At 38.2% G+C, this 20,392-nt stretch overlaps 1 protein-coding gene across 23 annotated transcripts in view; it reads left to right on the forward strand.

Annotated features, from left to right (window-relative positions):
- The window catches only part of LOC100056446 (zinc finger protein 37A), a 72,303-nt gene that overhangs the window by 19,719 nt on the left and 32,192 nt on the right, over positions 1 to 20,392 (forward strand). For 12 of the 23 annotated variants that reach the window (XM_070228504.1, XM_005602648.4, XM_005602651.4 and 9 more), the window contains one exon: positions 8,704 to 12,632. In XM_070228504.1, coding sequence (XP_070084605.1) covers positions 8,704 to 10,157 — 1,454 coding nt within the window. In that variant the 3' untranslated portion in view covers positions 10,158 to 12,632. Of the gene's footprint in view, positions 1 to 8,703; positions 12,633 to 12,765; positions 13,718 to 20,392 lie in introns of those variants that run through there. The other 11 variants (XR_011423579.1, XR_011423580.1, XM_070228549.1 and 8 more) reach the window with 3 other exon arrangements.

The raw sequence follows: 20,392 nt of genomic DNA on the forward strand, positions 1-20,392 counted from the left end.
AATATATTCTGGATATGAATCTTTGTCAGATATATGTCTCTTTCCAGTTATATCTTATCACTCTCTTAATGATATCTTCTGATGAACAAAGCTTATTAAAAAGACCATCCTTTCTCCTGCTGAATTGTGGTTTTATCTTTGCCATTTATCAGGTGAGCCTATATGTGTGGTTATGTTTCTGAGCTTTCTGTTCTGTTCCACTGGCTAATCTATCCATCTTTATGACAATATCACTGTCTTTTATTATTATAACTTAATTATAAGTCTTGACGTCTGGCAGTGTTAGCTTTCTAGCTTTGCCGTTTTCTTCAAGACTGCTTGGTTGTTCTATGGCATGGATACAGAATGTTGCCAAGAGCATCTTTAATCTACAAAATATATTAAAATAATATCTGTGTTTCCATACATTATGGATAATGCTATAGTGCTGTAAGTCTTTTGCATTTTCATATAAATTTTGAAATCAGCTAATCAGTTTCCACAAAGACACAGACATACCTACTAGGACTTTTATTGGGATTGCACTGATCATTTTGGGGAAAATTGACATCTTAATGATACTGAGTTTTCCAGTCTATGGCCATAGTATAATTCTACTTAGCTCTTCTTTAATTTCTCCCTGGTTCTCTAGTTTTCTGTTTAGCCCATTTTTTCATTAAATATATTCCTAAGTATTTTATGTTTCTTTTATACTATTTTCATTTTTACTTTATACTATTTATAGTATTTTATTCTCCAATTGTTTAATGCTATTATATAGAAAAACAGTTGATTTTTGCACATTGGCCTTGTATCCTGCAACATTGTAAATTCACTTATTCTGGTAGTTGTTTTATAGATTTCCTAAAATTTTTCTATGTAAACAATTGTGTCATCTATGAATAAAGTCAAGTTTACTTCTCCTTCCTGATCTTTATACCTTTTTCTTTTTCTTGCCTATTGTACTTGGCTAAGAATGCCAGTGAAATGTTGTATAGAAGTGGTGAGAGTGGATGTCCTTGTCTTGTTCCTGACCTCAGGGAGAAACTGTTCAGTATGTTGCCATTAATTTTGATCTTAATCAAAGAATTTCTGTAAATGCTGTTTATCGTTTTGAGCAAGTTCTTTTCTATTCCTAGTTTGCTAGGAGGTTATTTTTTGTGTGTGTCATGAATGAGTATTGAGGTTTTTCAAATGCCTTTTTTGCATGTCTTGAGATAATCATATGATTTTTCTTAGTCTGTTAATATGGTGAGTAATCTTGTTTGATTTTGAAATGTTAACCCAACTTGACATTTCTGAAATACATCCTCCTTGATCATAATGTATTTTGCTGTTTTTATAATCACTGAATTTGGTTTTTTACTCTTTGTAGAATTTTTGTGTGTGTGTTCTTGAAAGAAATTCTCCTTTCATTGTCTTTTCTTGTAATCTTTTCAGACTTGGGGTTGAAGGCTGTACTACTTTCGTAAGATGAGTTGGGCAGTGTTTCATGTTTTCTATTCTATGGATGATTTTATGTAAGACTGTTATTTCTTCTTTAATGTTTGGAAGATTTCACCAGTGAAGTGATTTGGGTCTGAAGTTAGCGCTTTGTGGAGATTTTAAATTTCAAACTGTTAAATTTTTAATATTTATCTTTGTTAATATTACCATAAATACCACCCATGAGGTTTCTGGAACAGAACAGATGGATTATTATTTATTTTAACTCAAGTAACGACTGTGTGATCCCGAGGTACTCAGTTTCCTACTCTGGGGCATTGAGACAGAAGCCAGGTGTCCCATACAAGCATTTGGAGTTGGTATTGTGGCGGAAGAACACTGATAACTTTAATGTGGGTGTGTTTCTGTAGAAGAGAGAGGTAGCTGTCCCCTCTCCTTTTAAAGGAGAGAGAAAACCTTTGCTCCCTTGGGAAGGGTCCTGAGTTCTCACTCTAACCCTTTGGACTGTAAATAAATTTCTTCAAGAGAAAAAGAAGCCCATTGTCTCCAGCTTTACACCCAAGGATTTATACCACCAGGGGTCCCAGGTTTCAGTGCCCCCACTCAAGTGTAAACCTCCCTGGCCTCCCTGGCGTTCCGTTGCTATCTAATCGGTCAGAAATTACTTTCCAAGTCTCATTCTTTTCCCTTAGCTGCCAAGTTTCATTAAGATTCACTCAAAAAGTCCTAACTGTGCAGAAATATAAAATTTTTTTCTCTACAGTCCTACAATGTCACTCATCTTTTTTCTGCATCGGTGCTTCTGGCCAGTTTTTCTATATATGTGCCGTTCTTCATTCATTTCGTTTTAGTCTTTAACCATAAAGGTCTATCTTAGGGAGGCAGATCGTTTCCTCTTCAAGTTTTTTCATTAACCTTTTACCTGGTCCAAGACATTAATCCAGATCTGACAGGACATAGTAATATTTTACCCAGACTTTGCCTTGGCCTGCAAGGAAGAAGTCTGTGGCACGTTGTCTCATCCACACAACTCTGGCCAGTCAGTTGAAGCTGACTTGAATGCCTTCCAGCTGAGGCAGGGTCATGGATCACTTCAGCTAAAGGCAAGAACAAGTTCCACACCTCCTTCCAACAGAGTAACTGCACTGTAGGTAGAACTGCTCACAGAGCACATGTCTGAGGTCTGTCACACTGCCAGATGTTTCCTCAGATGCTTGAATATTTCTGATAACTACCATAGGTGCAAATCTTACTTAAATTGTAAGTTAATGCCTGACTTTCACACACACAAGAAGCACAATCCCAGAGGGTACACCTGGAAATAGAGATTTTGCAGTTCTTAGGAGCTCCCCGAGAAGGCCTCTCACTGGCTGATAGACTTTAGACCCCCCATTTCAGGCCAGATACTCAGTTTTGTCCTCGTTTCAGAGGGCCTCCTGAAGGCAGTCAGTTCCAAACAGTCCTGCTTGTCCATGACACCATTTCCTCTGCCTCTCCCTTTCCCTCCCCCCAGTCTGGAAGTGTTCCACAGGAAAATGTGGGTTCTGTGGTTTGCTGGTCAGAGCATCAGGCAGGGCTGGTGGAAGCAGCTGCCAGTTTGAATGGCAGGGATTCACTGCAGTTTGCACTTGGGATGAGCAGCATGGATGGCAGTTAGGGAGAGAAGCAAAGGCATTTCTCTTCTGGAAGGAGTTCTCTGGGAGCAGTTCTGCAGGACAAAGATGAGCAACGACCTACCCTGTCCCCGGTGCCCTTATAAAGGTTCATGTTCCCAGGTGCCAGAGGTTTTGCTTTCCCTCCATTGTTATAAAATCCCTGTGTCTCATTGGTAACTGAAACTTCACATTTTCTCCAGTGGTCCTCTACTCTCACCTGGATCTTTCATCTGGAAGGTCTGGGTGCAAGAGAGACCAAGCCTTTAACAGAAAAACATGTTCATACAATTTAAACAGAATTAATTCTGAATCCTCTTTTGGCCAGTCTCTGACCTGGAGTTGCTACTGTTAAGAGAAAGAGACATGTCATGCTCAGGGGAATGATCAGGGTGAGATCTTGAATTTTTAAAATTTTCAAAGTTGGTCTATATACTATGCCTCCACACGCCTCTTTTGTCCTTATCATACCTGGTAAGCAGCCTAGGGACTGTCCCTTTCTGAGGACAGCTGCATTTAATAATCAGAGTCTCTTGCTGAGGTGTGTGTACCAAGAAAGAGGTCAGAGAAATAGAATCAGACTCATTCCTGCTCATTGTTGAAAAGGTAGCAGTGGTGAAGTATCCTCTAGAGGGGGTTAAAATTCAGATTTGATTCATTCTCTAGGAATGGGTGGCCCTCCCCACCATCTTGTGCCTTCCATAGGAATCACAAGCTAAGGATGCAGTTAGCTTCTGTGATCTGGGTTGTGCAGTCTCTTCCATCAGAACAAGCCCTTCCTATGTTAATAAGTGACCCAGACAGTTCTGCCAGGATCCGTGATGTTTCCACAGCTCCCTGTGCCACAGGGGTGTCAGAGTTCTGCCACTGAGCAGGATGGCCATACCTGCTTATAGCTTGGCAGAGCTGAAGGCCACAGCAGAGCAGGCCATTAGGGAAAACCTCTGTGACTCCAGGTGTTGGATGGATAGCTAGCAAGGCCTTTCCTGTAGGGTTTTCTTTTTAAAAGTGTTTTTCACCTTGTCGATTGTAGATTCCAAGTTGTTCCACCCAAAAGTGGGTGCAACAGGCTGTTGACTTATTATCAGCCTCTGATGAGTCAGGCATCGGATTTTAACAAGAGCGCATTAGCAAGCTCAACATTGCTTTTCCAAAAGGCAGCTCCCAAAGTGTATCTCCATCTGGAGGCTGCCTCCCTGGTCATGCTGTCTCCTTTGCCTGCTCTTAGGCAAAAATACTTTGTAAGCCTCTTTTAGGCCACTATAGGCAAAAAGCATCAATCATGGAGGCTTGTTCTGTCTCCAGTACTATAAAATTCTTGGCATGGGTACTGAATCCTCATCCATCAATACTTATTTTCCAGATTGGGATGGCCATCTCTAGGACTTATGTCAAATTAATTTATGCCACATATTCAGATGTAGTAACCACAAAACAATACAAAGATGTTTTAAAAAATTCCCCCTTTTTTTTCTTAGTGCAAATTTTGCACAAACTCCAGCAGCTAAAATCAGCATTGACAGGGTTACAATCTCAGCTGTCCAGATCCTGGGTGGGGCAGAGCTGGGGCTGCAAGGCTGCCATGGAGGGTATTTTGAAAAAAGTCCCCCCTTTTACAATTCCTTCTTTGACCCATGGGTTGTTTAGAAGTGAGTTGCTCCTTAAATTGTTCTTTTCTACTTATCCTTTAGTTCTCAAGTTTTAGTTTAATACAGAGAGGATTCTTTGTATGATTTCAGTTGTTTGAACTTTGTTGACATTGTCTATTTTCTGAAATGTTCCATGTGCGCTTGAGGAGAATGTATATTCTGTCATTGTTTTGTATAGTGTTCTATAATAATATTGTTCAGGTCTTCTGTATCCTGAATTTTCGTCTTTTGTCTGCTGTTCTATCCATTACTGAGAAAGGTGTTGTGGAGTCTCCAACTATGATAATTCTTGAGGCTATATTAATTAGGCAAAGAGAAATTTCGGATTGTCACATCTCACTTTTGAATGGCCTCTAGTCATTATGAAATGCCTGTCTTGATATGTGTAGTGGCACTTTTGCCTTTAGATCTACTTCTGATATTAACATAGCGACACCAGTTTTCTTTTATCTAGAGTTTACCTGATATATCCTTTTACATCCTTTACTTTACCATGTCCATATATTTAAAGTGTCTCTTATAAGCTGATTATAGTTGTTTTTTAAATCTCTTCTGTGACTTTTTAAATCTTTTATTTAGATTCATTAGTCCATTTATGTTTGCTGGTATAATTAGGTTTAAGCCTACATCTTGCTGTTTCTTGTCTTTTTGTACCACTTCTTCTTTATTCTCCTATTCCTTCGTTCACGTCTCTTTTTAGATTTTTATTATTATATTTTTTTGCCTCTATTAGCTTTTAATGAGTTATGTATTTGTAAAAATTACTTTATTTAGAGGTTACACTACTTATGACAATATGCATTCCATTAGGGCAGAACTAAAGAGATAAGTGTGGATGCCAGCAGTGTGAAGATGTTCAAAGTTGTGAGAACTACATGAGATCTTCTTGTACATGAGTATAAATAAATGAGAGATGTGATCTTGTGGCTGAATCCTGTGGCACTACAAGGTTTAAAAGTGATGAGGAGGAGAAGGATTGAACAGTGGGGACTGTAGGAAGAGTCTGAGGATGCAGTAAAACTGAGAGTATGTGATGTTCTGGAGGCCAAAAGAAGAGTGTATTTCAAGGAGAAGTCAATGGACCTCAGATTTGAAGATGGAAACGTAAAGTTGGTATTTTAACCTTGACTTTTTTGAAACAAGAATACAACAAGTGGTAAGAGATACAAACAAATCAAACCCCACTTTTGAAAGAACTATCAGAGAGTTTAGCTCCGAATCTCAAAATAAGTGAAAGGGTTGCCAGTAGCAGTGGAAAGTGAAGTAGAGGTGTTTGCAGCACTGCAGAGTGCGGAGGTGTCATGTTCAGATAGAACTCGAATTGTTCAACCCAGTCTTTTAGAACATCAGGAAGGACTTTTAGGATAGTGGTAGCTCTCTGTACTGGGTTTCTTCCTGAGAAGCAGAGGGCTGGGGTTACATGAGGACTCAGACACACAAAGTATATTAGAAAGATGCAGTCTATCTCTGAGGTAGTAGAAAATGAAAAAGACTTGATACTTGAAAAAAACAAAGACTTTTCTTATTTTGTTGGAGAGTAGTAAAGACTGTGCCCTTGTCATAAGAAATATTCCTGCCAGGTTGGAATATAGCCCTCAGTTCAACTCATGGGAAAGTCTTGCAAATAGCTGGATCAGGAAAAACTCACCTCGTTCAATACTGAGTAGTTAAAAAGAAACTAACACAAGATGCATTCAAAGTTATTACAAGAAACAGGAGGAGACAGGAAAAGCAAGTGGCAGGTGAAAAATAATTCACCTGAGAAGTGTTGCCATGGAATACCTGAATATTGTTACTAATTTTTAATATAAATTAACTCAATGAAATAATGGCTTCTAGTGTACAAGAACATAAAATAGGAACATAAGAGATTCTGAAAGAGATAATAAGACCACAAGAAGATGCATTATGAGCTGTGTTATATCACAGGAAATAATTGGAAAAAAAGAATAAAATCACTGCAGTAATCAAAGTACAATCTGAAGACACAGAAGTAGAAAAGACTTTACTGGAAACTCACTAGGGAATGTGGAGGTTAGAAATGAGAAACCTAAGCAGAAAGCAAAGAATTTGGAAATGGTGCCTTACAGAGTAATGGCTTCTTGTTTTTATTACGTACGTTTTATAATTTTTAGCCCAAATTTTCTTTGTCAAGAAAAACTCATTAAATGCTTCAGCTCATTTCTCCTTCCATATTTGTTCATCAAGAAATTCATTCCTGGTCATATAATTAGAGTACATGATAGTTTACTGAGACTTCTCAAAGAGAAAGATCTTGGTTTCACTCTCTCATCTCATAGTATTACATATTATTTATGATTTTGCTTAACCATGGAGCCAGATGTAGAGAGTTCTTTCATAATAATTCAGAAAGCATTACCACAAATTATTTCTTAGTATACATGCTGGATTATCAAGCAGTAGATTCTGATTTGTCAAGTATGCATTGACATAGACACTGAAAAATCTTGTCTGTGTCTTAACAGAAGTCACACATGCCCGTTTTAAAAGTTAATCATGGGATGTGAAAGCCAATCTCATGTCATCCCCATCAGACACACACATCAAGCCCTAAGATAAACGGGACATTTATGATGGGGTGTACATAGATTTGTTAGTAACATTTATCTCATAATAAACTAATACTATTAATATCACTGTAAGTTTTAAATATGTTATTCTATATATGCTTTTTTTGAATTGTTCATTCATTAGCATTTTACCACATTTGCTGTTTTATACAGAAGTATTTAAAAAAACAATACATTTAGTGGTTCACTAAATCTTTTAAGTATGAAACCTAAAAATTTGTGTTGCGTAAAGCTCTCCAGGTAATTCAGATAAACACTGTTTGTTAAATACCATTGATTTAATATCCATTCTGAGTGCTGAAAGAAAATCATAGAGTTATAGCTGCCAGGAACATAGTTGATGAGTGAAAATCACAGCTGCTTGAAATATTTTAATATCTGGTGTTTCTCAAAGACTATTAATGTTACAGCAATGCAGCTCACCTCATATTTGTGTTAAAATAAATTATATGAAACAGTCCTTTCAATTTTTTTAGTAAATGAAGCTGAAAGTGGTGAGGAGATTTGGGAAGGCAGCTTTTAAAAAACGTTGTTGGACTCTAAGCCAACAGAATGAAAAACCGTGAGTTTAAGATTGTAGGTGAGAATGAGCAGTTTATGAGGGACAAACAACTGGGCTTACCCAGAGCAAAACACATTAATTTTAGATTTTTTAAATGATGGCTTGATTCTAATCTGAATCCAGATGTAATGATATGTTTGCTTCAATGATAGCTTTCTAAAAAATATTGTCAGTTCTTAGGACATTAGACTCAGGGAAATACAGTATTGTAGATAGCAGAGGAATAAAAAACAGGCATGTGTAACCAAAAAACCTTAAAGGTAAATGAAAGTTCTAGGACCAGGTTTAGAATTGTATTCCTTAAGGTTTTCATGGTGTACAGAGATGTAGAAACATATATATAAAAGCAGGATTGAAGACTAATATTAGGATGAGATTTGTCTGTGGGAAAGCCAGAAAGCATTGGAACAGGGTTTGATGGTCAGGAGAGGTCCACAATTGAACAACTCTGATGGCATAAAGGGAAAATACCATAACCAGAATAAAGCTGTAAATCTGATCCTGTGGCAAGGATGGTTTGACTCTTCATTGATTTTGCTCTTTTGTTGCATATTTTTGTTCCTAGTGAATCAAAGCTAGATAGGGAATTAGAGTTTGGGTTATAGTACTGTTCTTTATGAATTAGAGCTCTCAGAAGTTTGATCTGTTGTTGCTCTGTAGAATGGAAAAGAGAGATGAGATTGGAAGTGTGTACATTGTTGTCATAATCTAGGCATGAAGAGATAATGCTCTGAATTGATCCACTCCCATAAATCTAATGCTAACTCTTGTTTCTCCTAAATATTCTTGTCAACTAATCTTTGTTGTCACTATTTATATTTCAGAATTAACTAATAGCAGTAGAAACTATTCAAGAAAGAAGTTCAGTGTGTTTAACAAAGGTAGAAAATGGCCCCATGATGATAAGCATGAAAAAATTCATTCTGAAGAGAAACCTTATGAATATAATAAAAATGGGAATGGCCTCTGTCTCAATGAAGACTTTGTGCAGCATCAGAATATTCAAGTTTTGGAGCAACCTTTTGAATACAGTGAATGTGAGGAAGTTTTCCATGAGAATTCACTCTTTGTTGTACATAAGAAAGCTTACACAGGACAGAACACTTGTGAATACACTGAATATGGGAAAACTTTCTGTGATTTGTCATCTCTCATTGCCCATCAGAGAACATATCCAAGAGAGAATCACTGTGAATTTAATGAATGTGAAGAAAATTTCTTTGAGGAATCCATTCTCTTTGAACATCGGAGTGTTCACCCTTTCAGCGAGAAGTCAAACCTCATTCCAGTTCAGAGAACCCACTCAATTGACAATATAATTGACTATAATGAATGTGGAACCTTTTTTGGTGAAAAGTTAGTCTTTGGTGTACAGCAGAGAACACCCACAGGAGAAAAGCCCTATGAATGTCATGAATGTGGAAAAACCTTCAACCAGAAGTCAGCCCACACAAGACATCAGAAAACACACACAGGGGAAAAGTCCTGTGAATGTCGTGAATGTGGAAAAACTTTCTACAAGAATTCGGACCTCATTAAACATCAGAGAATTCATACAGGGGAGAAACCTTATGAATGTCAGGAATGTGGGAAATCCTTCAGTGAAAAGTCAACCCTCACTCAACATCGGAGAACACACACAGGGGAGAAACCATATGAATGTCATGAATGTGGAAAAGCTTTCTCATTTAAGTCAGTCCTTACTGTACATCAGAAAACACACACAGGGGAGAAGCCCTATGAATGCTATGAATGTGGGAAAGCCTTTCTCAGAAAATCAGACCTTATTAAACATCAAAGAACTCACACAGGGGAAAAACCTTATGAATGTACTGAATGTGGAAAATCCTTCTCTGAGAAGTCAACCCTCACTAAACATCTGAGAACTCATACAGGTGAGAAACCCTATGAATGTATTGAATGTGGAAAATTTTTCTGCTATTACTCGGGTTTCATAGAACATCAGAGAAGGCACACAGGGGAGAAACCTTTTGGATGTAAAGAATGTGGGAAAAACTTCCGTCAGAAGTCAGCCCTAATTGTTCATCAGAGAACTCACATAAGACATAAACCCTATGAATGTAATGAATGTGGAAAATCATTCTGTGTGAAGTCAAAACTCATTGCACATCATAGAACACACACGGGGGAGAAACCTTATGAATGTAATGTTTGTGGAAAATCATTCTATGTGAAGTCAAAACTCACTGTTCATCAGAGAACACATTTGGAGAGAAACTCTGTAAATGTAATAAATGAAGGAAATCATTCTGGGTGAAGTCAAGAGTTTATAGAACGAAAAACACAAAAGGGGAGAAACATCTGTTCATATAATAATTTTGAGAGTACTTTTGGTCTAAAGTCAGTTCTCACAGTATAGCAGATATCTTTCAGAGGGGAGAAAATAATATGGAGATATTGAATATAGGAAAATTTTCTACTGGAATTTAAACCATATAGTATATCAGAAAACTCAGAGTGGAGAAAACTTGTTAGCAATTGAATATAGGGAACTTTTTGCTCAAAGCGATGCATCACTAAACATCAGCGAAATCACACAGGGTAGAAACCTCTGTCAGGAACGTGACAGGGTAGGGTAGAGAAGACTTCATCCAAAGGCCAGAGAAAATGCACAGACTATAGGAAACTATAGGAAAGCATTTACTATTGAGGTGATATTTTACTGGACTTATGTGAAATGCTTGAAGTAGCATCTCAGTAGACATCAGATAGTAGTTATTGGAGAAAATACTTTTAACTTTTTAAAAAGTGTGGAAGCTTTAAGTTAAAATGTCAGATTTTGAATTGAAGGGTATCTAGCAATTTAGGAAATGTGGAGAATGTTTTTCATTTATAAATAGCATTTTACTTTGTTAAAACACAATATGGCTCCCTGCTGGGTCTGCTGTTCCTGTCTGTTTAAGATATTAGGTGTGAAAACACACCACACTGGAACCAGTGGTTGCAAGCAGTTCAAAGATTTATTATCAGGCATATGCAAAAGCAGAGAAGACATTTAGCAAGAGAACCTGCCAACAGGAAAACTTTATGATATCCAGATGGAAAGAGAGATATCCTGGTCTGGTGACATACATAGGACAGGAGCCTGCCAGCAGGACTTTTGAATAATTCTGGAGCAGACTAATTTTGAGGGGCCTGTCATGGAATGGTATATCAAAGGGGCAAGGTGGGTTGCCTTGCGTGCAACTTATTGGGTGTAGTAGAAGTGAGTGAGTATGTAACATAGGTGGTTTCCACCCTGGCAGATGTTTAACAGTTTGGCCTAGTGTTATCCTGTTCTCAGTGACTTATTGCACCCAACTCTGTTTCTCTGCATACTTAACACAGGTTTCATATGTGGTATAATTTTAGAAAAACAAGACATTCATATACAGACAAATACAGTGTTAAATATGGAGCTCTGAAAGAGCATGAATAGATTCTCCTACTGGGTACGATACAGTAGCTTGCAGCAGATCAGTGCACTCACTGAGAATAGCTAGAAAAGCAAATCACAAAAAGCATCTATTTAAATGCAACCTATTGCCGCAGAAGCAAAGACGAGAGTGGTAAAATTCAGGAGAGGAGTGAAACACAGAGAGTACGTGGGCAATATGCAGCTGTTTTACCTGGGAGCACTTGCCAGTTCTGGCTACAGGGAGGAACCTGAGTATTGAGCTTGGCTCAGGCAGAGAGCTATAGCTTGTTGAGGGGCATGGTAGGGGGAAGAACAAAAGCCAGAAAAAAACAGAACTATGGCAGTCAAGCTGGAGTGAAAACTTTTGGAACATTAGAGGCTTCAAACACATAGCCAGTTTCCCAAGAAATTTTCAGGAGACTAACTCAGCATGGGACAGGAGCCCAGAAAAATAAACTGAAGAACATAAGTAGATTTTTTTCAGTACTGAGAAATAAATAATTAGTATTCAAGAACTGCCAGTAGGATGGGTACTTGGTGAACACACCATGTTATCAATAAAAGCACAAGGTCATACCAGAGGTAGATTGTACCTTATCAAAACTGCAAACAGTACCTGAGTGGTATTTTAAAAACCTGTCCAGAAAGAAAATTCTAAGAACAGATGGCTTTGCTGCAGTTATTCCAAATATTTTTGAAAGAAATAATACTAACCTTTTATAAACTTTTCCAGAGGAAGGAAGATGGAACTTTTCCAATTTATTTTTTGAGTAAAGTGTAACCTTGATACAAAAACCTGTAAAAGACATTTCAGGAAAGTAAAGTTACAGACCAATATCCTATGAATTTAGATGCAAAATTCTAAAATTAAAAAACCCAGCTATATCCATGGGCAATATATCATTACCAAGTAATGTTTATTAGAAGAATCAAAGGATGATTTGTTATTTAAAATTCAATCAATTTGGCGTCCTATTCCTCTTCCTTTCACATTCCCCTTTCCCTGTTGCTCTGTCTGTGTTTCACTCCTGCCTTCTCTTCCCAGAGTGGATAAGTCAGAACAGGCCTGCCATGGAGGATGAGAGACATGTGATGATGTGCCCACTTGCATCCAGAGTGCTGAGGGCAGATGGGAGAGCTGGTCAGTATGGCTGAGATATTGGTAACATTGAGCAAATAAGAAAATGTGTTGAGGATGGTGAGAGCCAGGTTTCTCACTTTTGGAGAAGGAATTTATAAATATGGAAAGGGAGAAAGTTAGAAAACCCTGGAGTGTTGCATTGGAATGTAACTCGTGTCTTTTAAATACACAGAAATGGTTAGTTATAATAATGACACTGTGTGTGTGTGTGTGTGTATTTTATGGATCTGTCTACTGAGAGGGCTTAATACAATGACACCCCAGTAGTGGTCTATACACCAAGTGCCATGTTATTAATTTCTAAATACTATCCTCCACCAAAAAAAGGGACCAGGTCTCTGGAGTGATGGCTGATTCCAGGTCAGAGATGGGGAGAAATAGAAGATGAACCTGAATCATCTTATCTACCAGACAGTAAGAAAATGTTCAAAGAAACATGGAGACATTCAAAAGGACAAAAGAACCATCTTGGTTCCACTAGCCAAATTTGAGACAGTTTGAGCATCAAACTAAATAATGATAACATCAGAATACAAAAGACTTAATAAAATGGGAATCTAATAATTTATACTGAAATAAATAAATGCACAAATCCATGGAGGAGAAGGAAAAGCTTTTCTTTACAGTAGAATGCCAACTAATAAATGTAGGAAGAATAAGGGGAAAAGGAAAATGTTCTTTGGCCCCATCAGAGTGGTAGTTGATTTGAGAGGTAGTTGCCAGCATAGGCTAAAGTTTGTGGGTAGAGGTTTGATGAAGAACAGGTTATTGACATAATCTCCAACTATCTCCCCACAAAATACTAATCAAATACAAAGGCAAAAGTGGTGATTTTATGATAAACCTGGCAAACATCAACATGATCAGGTGATCAAAGTTCACCTCACCAATGGTAGGGAACATACACCTGATGAGATGCACCGAGAAGAGCCAGCATCATTTATGTGGTGGTCTTGCCAAGAAAGTGTGACCAGAGCTTGCTTATGAGGAAACATCAGATGAACCCATTGGAAAGCTTATTTTACAGAATGTAAAGCCTCTATTCTTTAGAACTGTCAAGAACATAAAAGGAAGAGACTCAGAGACTGCTCCTGTTTGGAGGAGACTGAAGATATTTAAAAAGGAAAAACAGACATTTTTAGAACAGTTTGCAAAATTCAGAGTGTATCGATTTTATGGTAGTGTTTATCAATGTTTATTTCCTGACTTGGATGATGGTTGGTTCTGTAGGTTAGTGCCCTTGTTTGGGGAAAATATACACTGGAGTATGTGGGCATAAGGGAGTCTCATGTCTGCAGCTTATTTTCAAATGCTTTAGAAAAAGGCTAATAATAAGTGTGTGTGTGTATAGAGATTGCAAGCAAGTGTGCAAGGGACAGATGGAGGAAATGCAGTGCCCCGTTGGGAAAATCTGAGTGGGAGAGCTATGTGAGTTCTTTGGCACTATAGTTGTAACATTTTTAGAAGTTTGAAATCATTTCAGAACAAATATTTAAAAGTTTAAGTAAATTGACATAATGTACCGTGTTAGAAAAAATAAGTGAAGCTATATGATTATCACAATAGATGCAGAAAGCATATTTGATAAAACTCTGGGTCCATTCATGACTGAAAAACAGAACAAAGCTAAATGAGAGTAGAATGAAACATCAAAAATAAAACCAACATACAACAAACATAATACTAAGTAGGTAAATGTCAAAATATCTTTTCCTGATATTAATAATGAAATGAATGCTTGTTACTACCACTTGTACTTAACATTGAACTGAAGGCTCTGGCTAGGTCAGTAAGGCAAAAAAAAAAAAAAAAAAAAGGCATAAAAACTGGGAATATTGAAGTGCAACTTCTTATTTGCAGGTGATATCATTGTATACATAGAAAAGTCAAAGAAAACCTATGGAGCAGTTATTAGAAATAAGTGAGTTTAACAAACTGACTGTAGAAAAATTGTATTTTTATGTATAAACAGCAAATATGAAAATTAAGTGATACGAGGACAGTTGTATCCACCTAGGATAGGGTAGCAGAGACCAGATTTACCCTCCTGCCTGAAAAAACCAGGAAAAAAGAAAACTGACAAAATAGAGGAAATAATTGTTTTCAAGTCAGTAGACATCAGGCAATAAAGGGCAGTGATCCCTGCAAGTGATGGCTAGGTTCACCATCTTTATTGCAGTGATGGTTATGCACATTTATCAATTTTACCAAGATGTTCACTTTAAATACTGTGTTAAATTCCTGTTAAATTTACAGTAGCACTAAAACAGTAAGTTCTAGAAGTCCAAAAACTACATCACAAAATTCAGAGACATTAAAAACCAAAATAAAGGAAAAGTATCCTTACTGTTTTGATGACTTTGAAGCCTCATTTCTCCCCAAATTGAATGGTAGATTCAGTGCAACCCTAATTGCTATCCACCAGCAAGTTTTGTTCTTGGAAATTAACAAGTCTGACTTTAAAATGTATATGCAGATGCAATGACCATAGCTAAGGTAATCTGAAAATAGAAAAATAAAGCTGCAAGATTTAGATAGCCGGATATGAGGACTGTGGTATAAGTACAAGGATGCACAATGTCTAGAAACAGGCCCAAACATATTGATATGTGGCAAAGGTGACACTATAATATTGTGGTGAGAAGATGGTGTTCTTGGTAAATGATGTTGGGTTAATTGGCCCTCAATATTCACAAGAGCAATGTATTTTGACTATAACCATCACCATACACAAAAATCAATTTCATGTGGATTATGCATCTAAATGTGAAAGGTAATACAATAATGATTTTGGAAGAAAATATAGGTGAACATCATGACCTTAGCTAAGTCACCTTAAACAAGAAACAAAAACAGAGAATTTGACCACATTAGAATTAAGAACTGCTATTTGTTCAAAAAACAAAAAAACACAAGAGTTAAAAGTCAGCCATAGACTGGGGGAAGGCAATTGCAATGTATGTATTTAACCAAGGACTCTTATACTGCATTTATAAAGAACTACAATAAAAAGTCAGAGGGGCCAGCCCCGTGGCCGAGTGGTTAAGTTTGCACGCTCCACTTCGGTGGTCCAGGGTTTCGCCAGTTTGGATCCTGGGCACGGATGTCTCACTGCTCATCGAGCCGTGCTGAGGTGGTGTCCCACATGGCACATCCAGTGGCACTCACAACTAGAATATATAACTATGTACTGGGGTGCTTTGGGGAGAAGAGGAAGAAGGAAAAAAAAAGCAGAAAATTTGAACATAATTCACAAAGGTATATTTAAATGGTGAGTAAATGTATGAAAAGTTGTTCAGCTTCATTTGTCATCAAGAAAAGGCAAATTAGAACAAAAATTTAATACCACTACACACCAGAATGGTTAAAATGATTAAAATACCAACTGATGGTGAAGATATGAACCAACTGGGACTCAATACAAGTTTGGTGGGAGTGTAAATTGTGTGCTTTGGAAAATAAACTCTGCTAAAGCTGAACATACTGTAAATTTTGACTGCGTAATTCTAGGTATCTGTCCAACAAATATAAATATATGTTGACTGAAAGAATATTCATAATAGTACTAATCTCAATAGCCCAGAAGTAGAAACAGCGCAAATATCCACCGACACTAGAATGAATACATAAATTATACTCTGTTCATTCAGTGGTATACTTTACAGCATCGGGAATGAATGAACTACAATTGCATGCATGCAAAAGAAACACAAAAGAGTACATGCTATATGCTTTTATTTAAAAAGCAGATAAATATAAGGGATTAGAAGTTGGGATGGCGGTTGCCTGGATGGTGGCAGATTGCAGGGATTGACTTGAGGTGGCTCCTCTGGTGCTAATAGTGTTCTGTTTCTTGATCTGGATATTGATTGTAGGTGTCTTCGCTTTGCAAAAGTTATTACTTGTGAATTTTTATTTATACATATTCATGTTTTAGTATAAAAGTTCCTTAATAAAAATCAGAAAGTCGGAATGTGCTGGCTCTCTGCTTAGATCCCTCCAATAACTTCTCATCTTAAAAACTTAACACAAATAAGATGAGTAATTAGGACAACAGCAGTAAACGTGTGTGAAGAACCCCTTGTGATAAGTGCTTATATATGTGAGTATTCTACATAATGTATTTTGTTCTCTTAGCTATGTGGCAAATAACAAAGATTTTCCATGTTAAATGCTAACCAGTTTTGCTAAATTGTTCAATATGCATTTTAAGTGAAATAATGTTTCACAATTTTACCATACCTCATACATATTCTCTCACAGTTTCCTAGCATATATAAGTGGATATAACCAGCGTTTTGTATGAAATTTTAAATAAAGAATTCAAACGTTGTGTTTATAAAGTTCTCACCTGCCTCAGGATCTACCAGTGAGTATAATGAAACTACTAGTTACACAAAATAAGCAATATCACATTAATTAAAGAAAGCAGATGTGAACAGTAGTACTTGAATTCAACACAGTATTGCTTTCCATCATGTGAAAAAATATCCTGCTGAAATGTTCAGATGAGAAACCTACTCAGGTATGCGTTGCATAACCCAAGCATAACAAATGATCTACATTTGTATTGTGGTGATGTTTATATTTTGTCCTATCCCTTTCTTCTTAGTAATAGGGGAGGCTGTTGAATCAGATATCATATTGCCTGGGTTCATATGCTGTCTGGCTCTGTCACTTAATAGGTTTGTGACAGATTACTGTTTGTACTCAGACCCTCATCTGTAAAATAGGGACATGAATAGTGCCTACTGCATAGGGGAATTCATAATAATTTGTGAACTACATAATATGGGCTATGTGTCTGTTAGCTATTATTTCTTGAACTACCTTTCAAACGATAGGTTCTTACAGACTATACCTAATGCTCATTTTTCCTCCATGGCAGAGCTTTAATTATTTAATTATATTTGTATTTTTTACCTTAGCGTTGGAAAGTTCAAAGGTAAAGCTTGATTAGGTTAAGCCAGTCATGGAAGACATTCACCTCAGGGATTTGTTTGAGATTGGCACATGTCCTAGTTCTGGCCAGAGTTATTTGCAGAAGTGTTCTGACAACTTCTGGGAAAAGTTTCTTTCTTATGCAGCTGCAATGTTTCATGCCTGGACTTGACACTTAGTTGTATCTTACAACTCTGAGGGATAGGTGGTGCTGAAGATGGTAGAACAGAGAGTGAAACAGATTTGGGTTTATGAGGAGGTCATTGAGCTGCGCACTCTTTAACTGGTCTGAAGTGAGGATAGTTGGAGGTTGTATTCTGCAGTGGCAGAGCTATGGAGTAGCTTACGTGCTCAGGCAGGGCCATAGAACAGGACCCAAGGCTGGCAAAACTCTTGTTTGGGGAGCTAATCAGGCAGAACTGTGCCCCAAGTTCCCTTGCCACAAGGGGCCAGTGTCCTGGCTCTGCAGATCTGCTCCACTCAAGTGCTATTGGGTTAAGTAGCTTCTCAGATGCTCAGGTCAGGCTTCCTGGTTGGGTGGGGCCAGCAGCTACACTCACCAGTGGATTGGGCTATGTGTTAGCTCGCTTACCTGGATGGAGCAGGTGAACTAGCTCCAAGCCCTGCAAGGGTCTTTTTTGCGATTTTAACTCAAGGCTGTTCTGTGGTCCCACCTGGGCAGAGAAGCTACTCTGTAGCTCTGCCCACTGCTGAATACAACTGCCAATCCTGCCAACCAGGGAACCTAACTAGAACTCCTGGGAATCTTGGTAACCACCCCTGCAGCCCTGATTACAGCAGCACTTGAGTGGAGAGCCCAGCCAGCAGCTCTGCATCTGCAGAACCAACACCATGTGTCCAGGGAGTTTAGTGCACAGTTCTGTCTGACTCAGTCCCCAAACAAAGAGCCTTGCCAGCCCCAGGGCCTGTTCTGCAGCCCCAACTGGGCAGGAAAGCTAATTTATAGTCCAGCCAAGACTGAATACAGCCTTCAGTCTGGCCTGACCAGAAAACTGAGTCAAAGCTCCTAGGAATCTGTGTAGCCCATCCTGCAACTCTGATTACAGCAGCACTTTAGCAGAGAGCCTCGCTGGTGGCCCTGCCCATCTGCAGAGCCAGAATAGTTGCCCATCAGACCAGAGAACTTGGTTCATAGTTCTACCTAATTTGATCCCCAAGCAAGAGCTTCCTCAGCCTTGGGACATGCACAGTGACCCTTCTTGGGCAGGGAAGCTATTTGTAGTCCCTCCCATTGCTGAATTCAGCATTCAGCCTACCTGACTAGGGAATCTAACCAGAGCACAAGAGGAGCTGCATAGCCCGTCCAGCAGCCATGCTTACAGTGGCACTTGAACAGAGAGCACAGTGCATGGCTTTCCACATCTTCAGAGCAAAACTGATGGCCCTGTCTAGCCAGGGAATTCAGTGTACAGTCTTGCCTTATTTGGGTCCCCAGACTATGAGCCGTGCAGGCCTTGGGACCTGTTCTGCCCCACCAGAGAAGAGAAGCTAACTCATCCCCACCTATGCTGAGTATAGTATTCAGTCCTGACCATCTAGCAAGCCTGACCAGACAACCTAGGCAACAGCAGAGCCCATCCTACAGCCTCGCTTTGGCAGGGAACTGAGTCAGCAATTCCTATCCAAATATTCTCAGCTAGAGGCACCCCGTCCCTGACCTCAGAGCTTGGGCGGTGGCCTTGCCTCAAAATAGACCCTGGTAGCAAGCCCAAGCTGCCAGAGGATGCTACCAGCTGAAATATCCAGAAACCCAAACTGAGCTGACTGGTGAGAACTGTCTCTGTCAAAGCAAATCTGTAAAGTCTGGAAGAGGAGACTGCTTACTCAGATGTGCAGATATCAACGTAAGGAATTAAGGATCATGAAAAATCAAGTAAGCATGACACCACCAAAGGAAATTGATAAAGCTCCAATACCTCACCCTAAAGAAATGGAGATCTGTGAACTGTCAGGCAAGGAATTCAGAAATCCTCTTAAGTTTAATGAATTACAAGAACACATCTAAATGAAATTAGGGAAAAATGCATGAACAAAATGAGAATTTCAACAAAGAAATAGAAATCATCAAAGAAACCCCCAGAAATCTGAGAGCTGAAAAATATGACTGCACTGAAGAATTCAGTGGAGAGCTTCAAAAGCAGACTCAACCATGTAGAAGAAAGAATCAGAGACCTAGAAGACAGGACTATTGAAATTATCCAGGCAGAGGAACAAAAAGAATAAAGAATGAAAAAGAATAAGAAAGCCTATGAGACTTGGACAACATCAACAGAAACAATATCCACGTTATGGGAATTCCAAAAGGAGAAGAGACAGGGACAGAAAGTATATTTAAAACAATAATGGCTGAAAACTTCCTAAACCTTGGGAGAGAAATGGACATCCAGCTCTGTGAGGCCTAAAGGACCCCGAGTAGGTTAAACATTATAATTAAATTGTCAACAAAGTCAAAGAGAGGATGTTCAAAGCAGCAAGTGGATGGAGAAAAGTTATATAGAGGGGAACCCCCATAATACTATGGGTGGATTTCTCAACAGAAACTTTTCAGGCCAGGAGAGAAAGGGATGATACATTCAAAATATTGAAAGAAAAAATACTGTCAACCAAGAGTTCTACACCCAGCAAAGCTGTCTTTTAGAAATGAGGGAGAGATGAAGGCTTTTCCAAACAAACAAAAGGTGAGGGAATTCATCACCACTAGACCTGCCTTGCAAGACATGCTAAAGGGAGTTCCTTGAGTGGACTAAAAGTGGAAGTAAAAGGATGCTAATTAACATCATGAAAACATCAGGAGGTAGGATAAAACTCACTGATAATGGTAAATATATAGTCAAAATTAGATTCTGTAATATGGTAATGGTGGCGCATAATTCCCTAACAACTCTAGTTTGTTAAAAAACAAACTTAGTAAAAATAACCATAACTACAATAATCTGTTGTTGGATACACAATATAAAAAAATATGTAAACTGTAACATCAAAACCAAAAATG

The sequence above is a fragment of the Equus caballus genome, chromosome 1 (assembly GCF_041296265.1).
Source record: "Equus caballus isolate H_3958 breed thoroughbred chromosome 1, TB-T2T, whole genome shotgun sequence".
Lineage (NCBI taxonomy): Eukaryota > Metazoa > Chordata > Mammalia > Perissodactyla > Equidae > Equus > Equus caballus.